The 13,697-nt window shown below is 47.2% G+C and overlaps 1 protein-coding gene across 3 annotated transcripts in view; it reads left to right on the top strand.

Moving 5' to 3' along the window:
• DNAI3 (dynein axonemal intermediate chain 3) overlaps nucleotides 1-13,697 on the top strand; it is a 958,656-nt gene that overhangs the window by 212,296 nt on the left and 732,663 nt on the right. For all 3 annotated transcript variants that reach the window (XR_014960642.1, XM_085602077.1, XM_085602078.1), the window contains one exon: nucleotides 10,555-10,701. Coding sequence is in view for 2 of the 3 variants with exons in the window: in XM_085602077.1 (XP_085458203.1) it covers nucleotides 10,555-10,701 (147 nt within the window). In the remaining variant the exon portion in view is untranslated. The remainder of the gene's footprint in view (nucleotides 1-10,554; nucleotides 10,702-13,697) is intronic.

Genomic DNA, 13,697 nt, shown 5'->3' with positions numbered 1-13,697 from the left:
TCCATCCGCACCATGTCCTCCATGACCCTCTGCATGTGTGCCAGCTCATGGCTGGTATCCCTGGAGCCCCTCTGAGCAGACAGGTGTTCTTCACTCCACGTCATGACTTCAGCGATGTCAGTCAGGGCTCGTTGGAGACCATGGAGCGGGCCTAGACACCCATGGATGGCGTCCAGTTTGGTAGCCATGAGGTCGAACTCCAGCAAACGGCGTTGGAAGGCCATGTGTTGTTCCTGGGGGTCTTGGGAGACTGCCGGGGGCCGTGGGTGCCTCCTGCTGGGTGGTTTGGGTGGTGGGTGGGGTCTCCTCAATGCAGCTGGGCAGCCCTGATCCTGGAGGTGAGTCGCGGATGATGTCAATGTTGTCTAGGAGGGCTTGTGCGTTGATGCTGGGGTTGTCCTCCTCGTCATCAGTGAAAAGTGGCTGGGACTGCTCTGCAGGGGGTGTTGACGGTATCCCTGCAATGTAAAGGGGAGATGGTGTATTGCAATGTGTCCACATGTATGTAGCTGCCTGGCACATGTTGACATTCATACAACATGGCATTGTACATTGTGACAGTTTATAGATCTGGGCGATGACCCAGAGTCGTTGAGGGTGTGCACTGTGCTCTACTTGATTGTACATATGTGCCATCGGGGCCATCTCCACCCAGTCCCCCAGTACCTGGTGGTCACTCACCCTGTTGCGGTTGTGTTGTATCCTGTCGAGCAGTGTCCAGTCCCCCTACTCCGGCCACAGTATCCACACTGATGACTGTCGACACCAGCTCCTCCATGTTATCCAGCACGAGCTGTGGCGCTGGGCCCCCACTTCCAGTCTACATTGCTGCCGTCTGGTTGGCTGCGAGTTTCTCCTTGGTCTTTCGCTTGATGTCATTACATCGCCTCTTGATCTCGTCCATTGTCCTCTTGTGCTCTCTGATGCAATTCACCTTGTCCATGATGTCCCGCCATATTCCATTTTTGGTGCCCAATGACACGTTGGAGGTGACGAACATTTGTTGATGGTGTTCCATCACCTCTGTGACTATGATCCTTTTCACCTGTGGACTGAACTTCGTCTTCCTCTTGTTCTTGTCCTTGTCCTTCCCGGTCCCCAAAGTCCTGAGCTGGTCGTCCAGGGTGTTTGTGGGGTGGAGCTCGTCCTCTGCGCCTGCTCCGGCTGCCTCCATGGTGCTTGGGTGTTGGTCAGTTTGTGTTTGGGTGTTTTTTTCTACTTTTATGGTGATTTTTCCCATCTGCCAGGTGTGTGTTGCAGGCCTGGTGCTGCTTAGCGCTGATTTCCTCATTGCGCTTTGGCCCATCGCAGGTTTTTTGGCGTTGGGGTTTGTGTTTTTATCTCCGTCATGGTGGTTGTATCGTGGGCATTGGCCGCAGTTTTGGCAAACTATTGCATAGGGCCCCTGTGTTGTGAATTCCACGTTGACACGGGGTTATTTTCCCGTGATATGCTGCGATGTGTAAAGATGCGTTAACATTTTTTGGTGATGTTTAGCACACGTTCTTATGAATATACTCCAAGGTGTTTTAAAATGCACCACTGGTGGCATATTACACCCTTACCACTCTCACACTAAATGGGCATGGCTCATTTGCTACACTTGTTTTTGTGTCACGCTTGTACGTTGCACAATCCCTCTGACTTCAGGGATGCAGCATTGATGGCAGCATTCCAACTCTGAATATTGCTCCAGTACGACTGTTTTTACATAGTGCTCACCATTGAAGACAGCTTGACACCAATGTCAGAGCTACACACAAATGCAGCTTCACCGTCAAGGGAGCCATCAAGGTACCATCTATGTTAAGACATTGATTATTGAGACATTTGAGAGCAAGACATTGTAATATTGTTTGTTGAGATAATCATCAACAAGAGTCTCAACATTAACCCACAAATCAACATTGAAAGGAAAATCCTCCAGGAGGATCTACTCTTCCTCAGAATCTCCTGCGGGATACATGCTTCTGGCAATCACAGTTCCTCCCAGAAGATATGGTGTAGACTTCACTGAAGGCCTTATACCTTTTGGTTAGTATGAAGGTGATAATTCTGCCAAAAATTTCACCCATGCTGAAAATTTTGCAGAAAAGCCTTAGCATCCCAAAAAGGTTCCTTCTTTGCCTGATGATGCAATAGCTCTGGCTGCAGCTAGACTTCTACCTCCACCTTCTGCAGACCTTCTCATGTTACACTCCTTTTCAGGCATCAACGTAACATCTTGCACTCCAGTGTTGCCATCCAGTTTCTTCAAATAGAGTCTCACCAGTAGATTTACTGGGATAGGGTCCAGACTATTAAATTAAAGTGACTGAGATTAATTCAAGCATTCCGTCCATCACTTTTTTGTATACTTTAGTCTGTGCCTTAAGTCGAACAGGTATGCCAGTCAAGGGTCCTGTGCACACTCTGTCACTGGTACCAAGCTGTACTTGGCTGATGAGCCCTAACTACAGTAAAAGTGGTTCAGATGGATACATCTGCCAGTGGATTCCTCACCTTGTGAATATCCCCTGCGCCAGCAACATTCGGAAACTTTTGTAGCAGTCCACGCCGATGAGGTCGAAGACGAAGTCACAGAGACACGGCTCCGCTCGCGACTCCGCTGATGTCACCGGCTCCATAAGAAGACTTCGTCGGCGTGATGATGTCAGTTCCCTTTTTTCCGCGCCGTCGATGCTAACAGTTTTCGGGACTCTCTCTGTAGCTGTATTTGATACTTTGTTTTCTGCTGGTATCTCTCTCTCTTCTTGTCTTCAGCTGAAAATGACGACGAAGAAGTCTGGTTTCAAGCCTTGCCGAGAGTGGGGTAAGCGCATGTCAATAACGGATCCGCATGAAGACTTCGTAGGGTGTCTTTCATCGGACCATGAAGTAGATGGATGTTCTTCCTGTCGCAAGATGAGCTCAAAGGCTCTAAAGGAGAGGGAAGCCAAATTGTTCATCGCCAGGATGAAAAAGGAGAAAAGAGGCCGGAGAAGAACGAGGTCGAGGTCGGCGTCGAAGTCGACTTTGGGACATGCTTCTAAATCCAAGAAGCACAAGAAAAAGAAGAGGCATGGATCTCGACATCGCTCGGATAGGAATATGGCTCCGAGAACGACCTCGCTCTCCTGACGCCGTAAGGACTTTGTATCACCTTCACCTGTTCCTGATGAACAAGTTCCTTACCTTCGGTAACGCTTTTTTCTGGTGGATACAGTATCTGCCTCACCTTGTGAATATCCCCTGCGCCAGCAACATTCGGAAACTTTTGTAGCAGTCCACGCCTATGAGGTCAAAGACGACGTCACATAGACTCGGCTCCACTCACGACTCCGCTGACGTCACCGGCTCCATAAGAAGACCTCGTCGGTGTGATGATGTCAGTTCCGCCTTTTTTTCCGTGCCTTCGAGGCACACGGACGGACTGACAGCAATATATACACAGTATACACAGTACATAATATACAATGCAACACACACAGTGTGAAGAATAAAAAGGAAGGCAAAAGAAATAACACAATGCCTTTGACAGTAACAAATACATTTTGAAACATCATCATTAGAATTGTAGGTATACAAGGGTGGACAATGGGGAGGCGGGTGGGTCAGTGAGGAATCCACAGGCAGATACTGTATCCACCAGAAAAAGCGTTACCGAAGGTAAATAACTTGTTCTTCTGATGGATACATCTGCCAGTGGATTCCTCACCTTGTGAAAAGATTCCCACAGCAGTCCCACTCCCGGAGGAGGGTGTCCACCCTTCTATACCAGAAAGTCCTGAAGGACGGAACAAGCAAAATGTCCGTCCCTCCTCACCTCCGAATCCAAGCAGTAATGCTTTGCAAAAGTGTGAAGGGAGGCCCAAGTTGCCGCCCTACAAATGTCCTCCACAGGAACACCTCTAGACAAAGCAGACATGGAAGACTTAGCTCTAGTAGAATGAGCCCTTAAACTCTCTGGAGGTTCCTTACCGGCCAAAGAGTAGCATATCTTGATGCACAAGACAATCCATCTGGAAAGGGTGCGCTTGTGCACCGCTCTGCCTTTCCTGCAGCCAACAAAGCCAGTCGAAGAGCTGGTCGTCCACTCGAAAGTCTTTAGTCCTATAAAAGGTAGAAGCTCACCGCCCTCTTAGGGTCCAAGCGGTGAAGCCGCTCCTCCTCCTTGGAAGGGTGAGGGGGAGGATAGAAGGTAGGAAGGGTAATGGACTGCCCCAGATGGAAAGGAGTTACCACCTTTGGCAGAAAAGCAGCCCTGGTCCTGAGTACCATTCTTTCAGCATGAATGGTCAAGAACGGGGGTTTTGAACTCAGAGCTTGAAGCTCACTTACCCTCCTTGCCGAGGTAATAGCAATGAGAAAGACCGTTTTGAAAGACAACAGTCTCAAGGGACACTTGTGTAAGGGCTCGAAGGTAGAACCCATCAGGTAAGTTAAGACAAGGTTTAAGTCCCATTGAGGCACAATAAAAGGAGTAGGAGGAAACTTGTTTGTAAGGCCCTTCAGAAATCGTAAAACAATAGGCGATTTGAACAATGACGGCTGATCCGGCAAGCAAAGGAATGCTGACAAGGCTGAAAGATATCCCTTTCTAGTGGCTACAGCAAAACCTTGCTGAGCAAGAGAAAGGGCAAACTGAAGAAGGTCAGATAAACGAGCCCTCAAAGGATCAATAGATTTCTCCCCACACCAGAGCACAAATTTAGACCATCTATAGGAATAGATAGATTTGGTGGAATGACGTCTGGCAGATAAAATTACATCTACCACATCTGGCAGGAGAGAAAAAGAATTCAGGTTGCCCCGTTCAATCTCCAGGCATGAAGGTGTAAACTCTGGAGGTGGGGGTGTAGAACCTGCCCCTGCAACTGCGAGAGGAGGTCTGCCCTCAGAGGGAGACGGAGCGGAGGGCATGAGGAGAGGTGGAGAAGATCTGTATACCACACCCTTCTTGGCCAATCCGGGGCGATCAATATGACTTGGGCCCGGTCTTGGCGAATCTTCCTCAGAACCCGAGGAATCAAGGGTATGGGAGGAAACACGTAAAGGAGATGTGAGTCCCATCTCAACTGAAACGCGTCCCCCAACGCTCCCTGCATCGGATACTGGAGACTGCAGAATGACGGGCAGTGAGCATTTTCGTGAGTGGCAAACAGGTCCACCCAAGGAGTTACCCACGTCCGGAAGATGTGATGAACCACCTCCGGATGTAGCCTCCACTCATGGTCGGCGGAGAACTGCCGACTGAGACTGTCTGCATGCACGTTCAGAACCCCAGCCAAATGATTTGCCATCAGACAAATCTGCTGATCCTGAGCCCAGGACCAGAGACGCAGAGCCTCTCTGCAGAGACAAAGCGACCTCACTCCTCCCTGCTTGTTGACATACCACATCGCGGTAGTGTTGTCCGTCAGGACTTGAACCGACTGACCGCGAAGGGAAGGGAGGAAGGTCTTGAGCGCCAAACGTATTGCCTGTAATTCCAGAAGGTTGATGTGAAGCAACCTTTCCTCTGGAGACCAAAGACCCTTGATCTCCAGATCCCCCAGATATGCACCCCACCCTAAAGTGGAAGCCTCCGTTATCACTGTGGCCACTGATGGAGTTAGATGGAAGGGCTTTCCTTGAGACAGATTGCCCTCCACCAAGACGGATCCGCCGCAGCTTCTCTGGAGATCCTCACAGACTCCCTGAGATTCCCTTTGTGGTGATACCACTGCCTGCCGAGGCACCACTGGAGCGCCCTCATGTGCCAGCGTGCATGGTTGACCAATAGAATGCAGGAAGCAAATAGGCCGAGCAGGCGAAGGACTTTCAGGACTGGAACGACCGCTCCATTGTAAAACAAGGGAATCATTTCCTGTATGTCGAGAATCCTTTGTGGAGGTGGGAATGCCCGACAAACAGTAGTGTCCAGTACCGCCCCTATGAATAGGTTGCGCTGAGAGGGCGCAAGGTGAGATTTGGGCACGTTTATCGAAAAACCCAATTTGTACAACAGCTGAGTTGTAACCTGCAGATGATGAAACACCTTCTCTGGCGACTCCGCTTTAATCAGCCAGTCGTCCAGATAGGGGAAAACTGAAATCCCCGACCTTCTGAGAATGGCTGCCACCACTGCCATCACCTTCGTAAAGACTCGAGGTGCAGTAGTAAGACCAAACGGAAGGACCGCAAAATGATAATGTTGCGACCCTACCGTAAACCGGAGATACTTCCTGTGCGACTTCAGGATGGGGATGTGGAAATACGCATCCTGCAAATCGATCGACACCATCCAGTCCTCCTGATGCAGCGCTCCAAGAACCTGCGCAAGGGTGAGCATCTTGAACTTCTCTTGCTTCAGAAAAAGATTCAAGATCCTGAGGTCCAATATTGGATGCAATCTGCCGTCCTTTTTCGGAATCAGTAAATACCGGGAGTAGCATCCCTGACCCCTTTCCCGCTCTGGAACCACCTCTATCGCACCTTTTTTTAGTAATGTCAGGACTTCCTCCTGCAGGAGAAGAAGGTGGTCCTCCGAGCAAGCACCTTGGCAAGGAGGGTAATTTGGAGGGAATTCCTGAAAGGGAAGGGCATACCCATTTTCTACAAGATCTAGAACCCAAAGATCTGTAGTAACCGATTCCCAATCTTGTAGAAAATGGGTAAGCCGGCCCCCCACAGGACCAGCATGATCCAGAATGGTGGATCTAGGGCTTCTTTGCAGTGGTGGGAGGGGCTGAGGAGGAGGAAGAGGAGGAGGAGGAGAGCTGTCGACCTCGAGTGCGACCTCTGACTCTGCCTCTGTAGCTCTTATACAGAGTGTTCTGCTGCTGTTGCTGCTGCTGGGGCTGTCTGTATGAACGAAAGGATGACCTTCCAAAGCCCCTGTACCTCCTGAACGAACCCCTAGGCTGAGTTTGACGGCCCAAAGATTTAGCCGTGGCCTTACTCTCCTTAAATCTTACAAGCGTAGCATCCGCTTTTTTGCCAAAAAGTCCAGAACCATCAAAAGGCAAGTCCAGGAGCGTTGCCTGCACATCAGGGGAGAACTCGGAAGACTTGAGCCACGCAATCCTCATCGTGGCAACAGAAGAACCCATGATCCTTGCGACCGAATCAGCTGTATCCAAGCCGCTTTGGATTACCTGACGTGCAGCCGCTTGGGTATCCAACAGGACCTCATTAAAGTTCATCCTATCCTCTTCTGACAGTTTTGGCGCCAATTGCTTTGCTGAATCCATAAGAGCATGGATATACCGGCCCAAAAGACAGGTGGCATTCGTTGATTTTAAGGCCATACTGGCAGAAAAGAAGACCTTCTTAGCCGACTGGTCTAATTTCTTCACATCCCTGTCACTCAGGACTTGGGGAAAAGCACCAGTAGATTTTCTGGAACAGGCAGCCTGATCCACCAGACTCTCCGGAGAAGGATGAGATGTTAAAAAGTCTAGGTCCCCTAGAGCTGCCCTATACCTCCTAGCAATGACCTTAGAAACTGCAGGAGCAGAGAAGGGCTTATGCCATACTTCCATTACCGGTTCTATAATGGCGTCATTAAAAGGGAGCAAAGGCTCCGATGCAGAGGAAGGTGAGTGTAGAACCTCTGTCAGGATGTTAGGCTTAAACTCTGCAGATGGCAACTGCGGATCTAGAAGTTCAGCCGCCTTCTTAATAACAGCGTGGTATGGAGCCACATCCTTTGAAGGAGCATCAGCAGGAGGAATAATCTCCCATTCAGGCGACAAATCCAGGCCACTAGCCTCCTTCAATTCATCAAACACATCGTCCGACTCCATCAGCTTACCTTCTTCTACTTCCTCCATCAGGTACCTCTGTTCCTCCAGTACCCTTTGGGCCTCCCTCCTAAATCCGATTCTCACAGCAGGAGTCGGCGGCGGCGTGACCGAATCCGACGGCGCTGGCGTAGAGCGCGGATCCAAAGGAACAGCCGGCGTCGAACGAGGTCGGGAAAAAAAATGGCATGAAGGGAGCCTGAGGATAAGCTTGGGGAACTCCCAAACTGAAGGCCATAGGACCCGAAGGTGCACCAGAGGGGTACAAGGCTCTGGAGAAGACCCCATACATAGCATTAAGATAATGCGTTGGATCCTGACCTGGGCCTGGAAACTATGGATATGGCTCATGCATCACCGGCAGGGGATATTCACAAGGTGAGGAATCCACAGGCGGATACTGTATCCACCAAAAAAAGCGTTACCGAAGGTAAGTAACTTGTTCTTCCGGGTTGTTTGAGTTATGGTTCAGGTAGAACCTGACTTGATAGTTCTGACAGGACTGTTCCTATTAAAGCAGGGCCAAGACTGATTTGTAATTGGCTGGGTCCAAACTGATGTGGCATGATGTGCAAAATGATGATGGACTGGGATGCGCCCCGGGGAATGACCAGTGGCTGAGATTAATTAAAGCATTTCATCCATCACGTTTTACGTATTCTTCAGTAAATCTTTGGGTCAGTTGTAATTATTCCTCACCTTGCTTTGTAGGAGTAGGAAAATCGAGAGCTAGCTGTACTCTGTAGATTGGACCTTAAACAGATCAGGCGTACATTCTTAAAGTGCTGTATTTTGAGGAGATTGAATATAAATATTTGTTCAAAAACCCTTTTAAGTCACACTGCAGACAGCTCTAGCTGTCTGAGAGACCCCATGTTACTAATATATTTCAAAAGTACATGCAAATTTGGTACAGAGAGAGTCGGCTTATGGTAATGCCTATTCGGCTACTGACATTGAAGGATTTTAAATGATTTGGCATTGTTTGAATAGGCTGTCCATCAAGGCCATAACATTTCTTCAATGATTACATTGTCTCACGTGTGCTCCCACTGGTTGAAGGGCTCAAGTAGCTCTTCTGTTAGACTGCAGAAGCAAGCTGGCCTGTGCCTTGTATTTCAGCGTGGGTGAGAGTTTCTTGATGTATTTACTTTACTGATGTGTGATAACATTTTAATTGCTGGTTCGTGGTGTTTTTGTTTAGCAAATGCAGCCCTACTTGTCTTTACAACAGCCTCAGGAAATGTACCAGTAACCCTTGCAAAGTTCTTCTGTTGTGAGTTCCTTCCCAATATATCGCATTGTTGTATCAACAGCTTTTTAGGTCGAACCAAGACAGCGCATTCACTGTCTGTAAGACCTGTTGTTATCTCTTATGTTAGTTTGTGGCACGTCCATGAATTGCCATTCGCTGGTACCTGTGGCATTCTGAAATGGTGGCATTTCGTTGCATCCCATCATAATGGTTCCTCATGACACCGCATTCATTAACGGCTTTTGTTTACCCAAGTGTCTCAGCTTCAGCAAGTTCAACTATTTACAAATAAGGCATAGTTTCATTTCCTTTTATGTTGTTTAATTTGAAGTAGTATTTAATTTGTTACATCAAGGAGGGGAGAGCCCACACCGATACTCGAACCGTGGTCTCCAGTCCCAAATTCGGCAGCTCTGCATGTTGTGCTACATTCAGTACCAACTATAAAGTTTGCTATGTTTAATGTCGGTCTAAATGGGTGGAAATGTGGCATGTTGATTCTATAAAAACACACATTCAAACTCCTTCACATCGCGCGATTGCCCATCTTTCTGCCTCCTATCTGGGAATGCAGCCCATCGTTTCGTTGGCCATCCCAGCATAATGCTTCCTCATGACACAGCATTCATTTAACCGAACGTTGGTCTCAGCTTCAGCAAGTTCAACTATTTACATATATGGCATTGTTTCATTTCCTTTTATGTTCTTTAATTTGAATTAGTATTTAATTTGTTACATCAACGACTGGACAGCGGACACCCAGACTCGAACCGCGTCTCCAGTCCCAAAGTCGGCAGCTCTGTATGTTGTGCTACATTCAGCCACATTCAGCACTAACTATAACATTTGCTATGTTTAATGGCGGTCTGAAGTGGCGGAAATGTGGCATGTTGATTCTCTAAAACAAGCATTTGCAATGCAATAGGTCTCACAATTATGCGAGTTTGAGCTATTGGCATTGTAAATGACAATGCCTTTTATTTTTGTTTTGGTTTTTTAAACATAAATAAAAAGGCATTGTCATTTACATTGGCAATAGCTTAAACTCCCATAAATGTGAGATCTATTGCATTGCAAATGCTTGTTTTAAAGACTTGGTTTCCCACAGGCTTTCTTACAAGTGCATTGAATATATTGGGCCATCGTCAAAAGTATCACAATGGAATGCTTGTTGTTTATGCCATTTCTGTTTCCATCTTACAAAACATACGTCTTCCTCTGACTCGTTTTTATTACACTCTTCGGTAGTGATGTTTAACTCTGCAACATCTGTCTGTTCAATAAAGGATGCCTGCTCACAACTTCCTTATTGTCATAGCTCAAGGGGGTGACTCATAATGTTTTTTTTTCTAAGACAGCTGAGAGCAACATACTCAGTTGCCAAACAGTTTACCAAAACAATGACTTTGCCACTGTATGCTTGTTTATATTTTATATTCTTTGAGCTAAAATGTTGCAGATTTGTGCGACTAAGAGTTAACCCTTTTTTTCGTTATTATGTAACAGAAAAATTAAATATGTATCTCTTTAAAGCCTCCACAGGATCAGGAGGATGAACAAGAAACAGAGGAAACGATAGAAGACGAATTTGTTTATAGACCTCCCGTCCCTAAAGCTTGGGTTTCACTGGGCAGTGAAGCTGAAATTGAAGAAGAAAGAGTGATACAAGCTCCAGCCAAGGTGGGCATGAACAGTATGTTTGTCTATTACACACTCAAACACGAGAAAACAATATTAACATATTTGATCAAGCAATAGTATGCAAGCGGAAAAAACTCCACGCGTATGTTTTATCAGTTACACCAAGCCATGATGTCTCTCCCTTTCACAAATACCCTGAGGCCCTTGCACCTTCTTGTCTGAATACTTTATAGCGCAGCATGATATTTTGATTTCATAATTCACATTTCCCTTTTTGTGAACGAAACTACTCCTCTCTGGAAGACTTGATTCGGTTGTATAAATCCCATCATGTTTATTCATGTCTTCTTTCATGCATTATTATAATTATATTTCAGAATAGCTTCTGGACATCAATTATATGTCTCCTACTATTAGCACAAGAGAAGAAAGTGGACAATGAAAGATGGTCAAGGAGTAGTTACTAAAACCTCACTATCCTAGTGAAAGAAGTTCCTTATTGGACACTCTCCCATGCCTGATGTCCTAGAAAGGAAGGGAAGAATGTCAGCGGAGGAGACAGGGCAGTACTCACCCCGGCAATGATCAAACCTGCACTCCTCTCGGGAACAGCTTCAGGTGAGCCACCAGCTGCCCAGTTCCCCACTCTGCTGCGTGCTATCACCATTCTTCATTGTGGACCCACGTTGATCCTCCTTGCTCAGGTCTACGGCACAGCTGCTCTCTGGGCCCACATCCAATGCCAAAAAGAGGTAATATGCACCCTTTGTTGTGGCAGGCAAATGGAAGAAGGGTTTGCCAAGTCCCAGCATCGCCAGGCGCTCCTTCACTTACAGGTGCTCGCCAGGGCAATCTTGGCTGTGTGTCCCCATTAAACACTGGGCCTCAATCGGCTGCAAAATCTATGCTTTAAGGCATCATCTGATGTCTTTAGAGTCTAACCCCACCTTAGCAGATCATGGGGCGTTGCAGGGTCATTTTTTTGTTTGACTGCTTTTTAGGATATCTTTTATATGTAGTCGGCTGTCTAGGAGGAAAAACAGCGTTTACATCGCATGCTTTACATCGCGAACCATTACATCGCAAGTCGTAACAACGACTTGCTGTAGGGGGCAGAAGGTGTTCGATTTACAATCCAATACCTTCCCTGCTGTTGCACAAACTGGAGTAGGAATAGTAAATTATACTTTTCCTAAGTCTTGCATGCCCCCTACAGCAAGTCGTTGTAACCACTTGTGATGTAATGGTTCGCGATGTAACAACGCGCTCGTTGTAACGACCATGTTGTAATGTCATGTGATGTAAAGCATGCGTAGTAAAGACATACATTCGTCTAGAAGCTGATGATCTTTGTGACCACCGTCATCTTTTTCCTTGGCCATGCCCTCATGATGGGTTGAGTGCTTGAATTATTCTCTGCCACAGGTGTTTACTCAGAGTCACCTTCTGTGGATCATTTTTTGCCCGATAGTCCACTCTAAACAAAGAATAGCAATATGCAAACAGACTTTATCCTGTTCCAGTGTATTCTCGGATGCCCTATAAATGAGTGATGTTACTGTTTTGCAGAAAACAATTGCTGCAAGGAGAAAAAAAAACACTCTAGTGCCTAATATCAAGCTACCACATTACTATCCTAGATGGGCATTGTTCTCAAGAAATGTGATGTCTTACGGCTAACTAGTTACAGTGATGAAATTAAACCATTTACCCCACACCAATCTTGATTCCGATATTTACTGTGTGCTGGATAGTTTAACCCTTGGCCTGCTTGTCTTTCTCGATTTATCAGCAGCATTTGATAAAGTTGACCATCTGTGGCTCATTCAGATTTTTAGGTCTCGCGTAGACAGCGCATGCGCTGTCGCAAGACCTATAGTAAACACAATATGTAGGTTAATTTCTCCTGTCGCTTGCCATTGGTTGATTCTGGCATTGCTCTTCTTATCTCGCTTACTGTTGGCTGTTGATCCGACACGTCACTTCCGTTTTTGTAGGAAGCAGCACCAACCAACTACAGTTTTTCTACACTGTGAGTGTTTATATATTATTTTGGGGACTACTTCTTTTTAGGTCGAGCATCACACACACACATGCATACATAATCAGCACGGCACCCTTTTACGAGTGCCGCGCTGTTAATGGTTTCATTGTTTCCTCCACCATGCTCTCCACTCTCACTCCCCCTTCCCTTCTCCCCCTCCCTCCTTGTTTAAAGAGCTTGCTGGAGCTCCGTTGTCAGTAAGATGCCACACTTTAACTTTAATAATTTCTGCTTTTTAAGCAAAGAATAAATAAGAAAATAAAAGATTGGTGGGAAATCGTCATCACTGATACAGAAGAAAAGTTACTGGAGTGTAGCAGGAAGTGCTTGTTCCTTGCTCTGCCCAGGGCAGCGCTCCTGGGCTCCTGCTGTGTGAGCACACAGGGCTGCCCGGACCTTCCCCTCACAGCTCCTCCCTCTGGTGTACACAAAGAGCACGGTGGAGGGATGAGGCAGTGGTGTGAGGACGGAGAAGGCGGCAAAGGGACCTCCCTTATAGCAGTAGCCTCTCTGTGCAGCTGCAGCTGGGCTCGTGGGCTGTGCGGGTCTGTCTGTCTGTGTGTGTCCTGGGCCAGGGACCTCAGGAGGTGAGGGATCTCATTCCAGAGCCATGTGACAGGAGCGAGGAGCCTCAACCTGCCCAAACCCAGCCCCTTCGGCCTGGACTGATCCTACTCTCTCCAAATACTTGAAGTACCTTTTATGTGCCCTGCTAGTACCGTATGTAAACTCACGTCCTTTGCATTCTACGCACCTTAAACACGTGTGTTCTGTACATACGGGATGTCAACACATTTTGCTAACGTTCCATACAGCATGCACTTGTATCTCATGTGCATGCTGTATACGAATAGGGTCTCTGCACTCTGCAGTGCACACATGTGTGTTGAGCTCACACTGTGTGTATACATGTGTGTTCTCGGAACTCTGGGCACCGTGTACGCTTGTGTGATCGGTACATGCTGTATGTAAACATGGCAGAGTGTGTTCT

This window comes from Triturus cristatus, chromosome 4_2 (assembly GCF_964204655.1).
Source record: "Triturus cristatus chromosome 4_2, aTriCri1.1, whole genome shotgun sequence".
Classification (NCBI taxonomy): Eukaryota; Metazoa; Chordata; class Amphibia; order Caudata; family Salamandridae; genus Triturus; species Triturus cristatus.
This window is presented reverse-complemented; position numbering and strand designations above follow the sequence as displayed.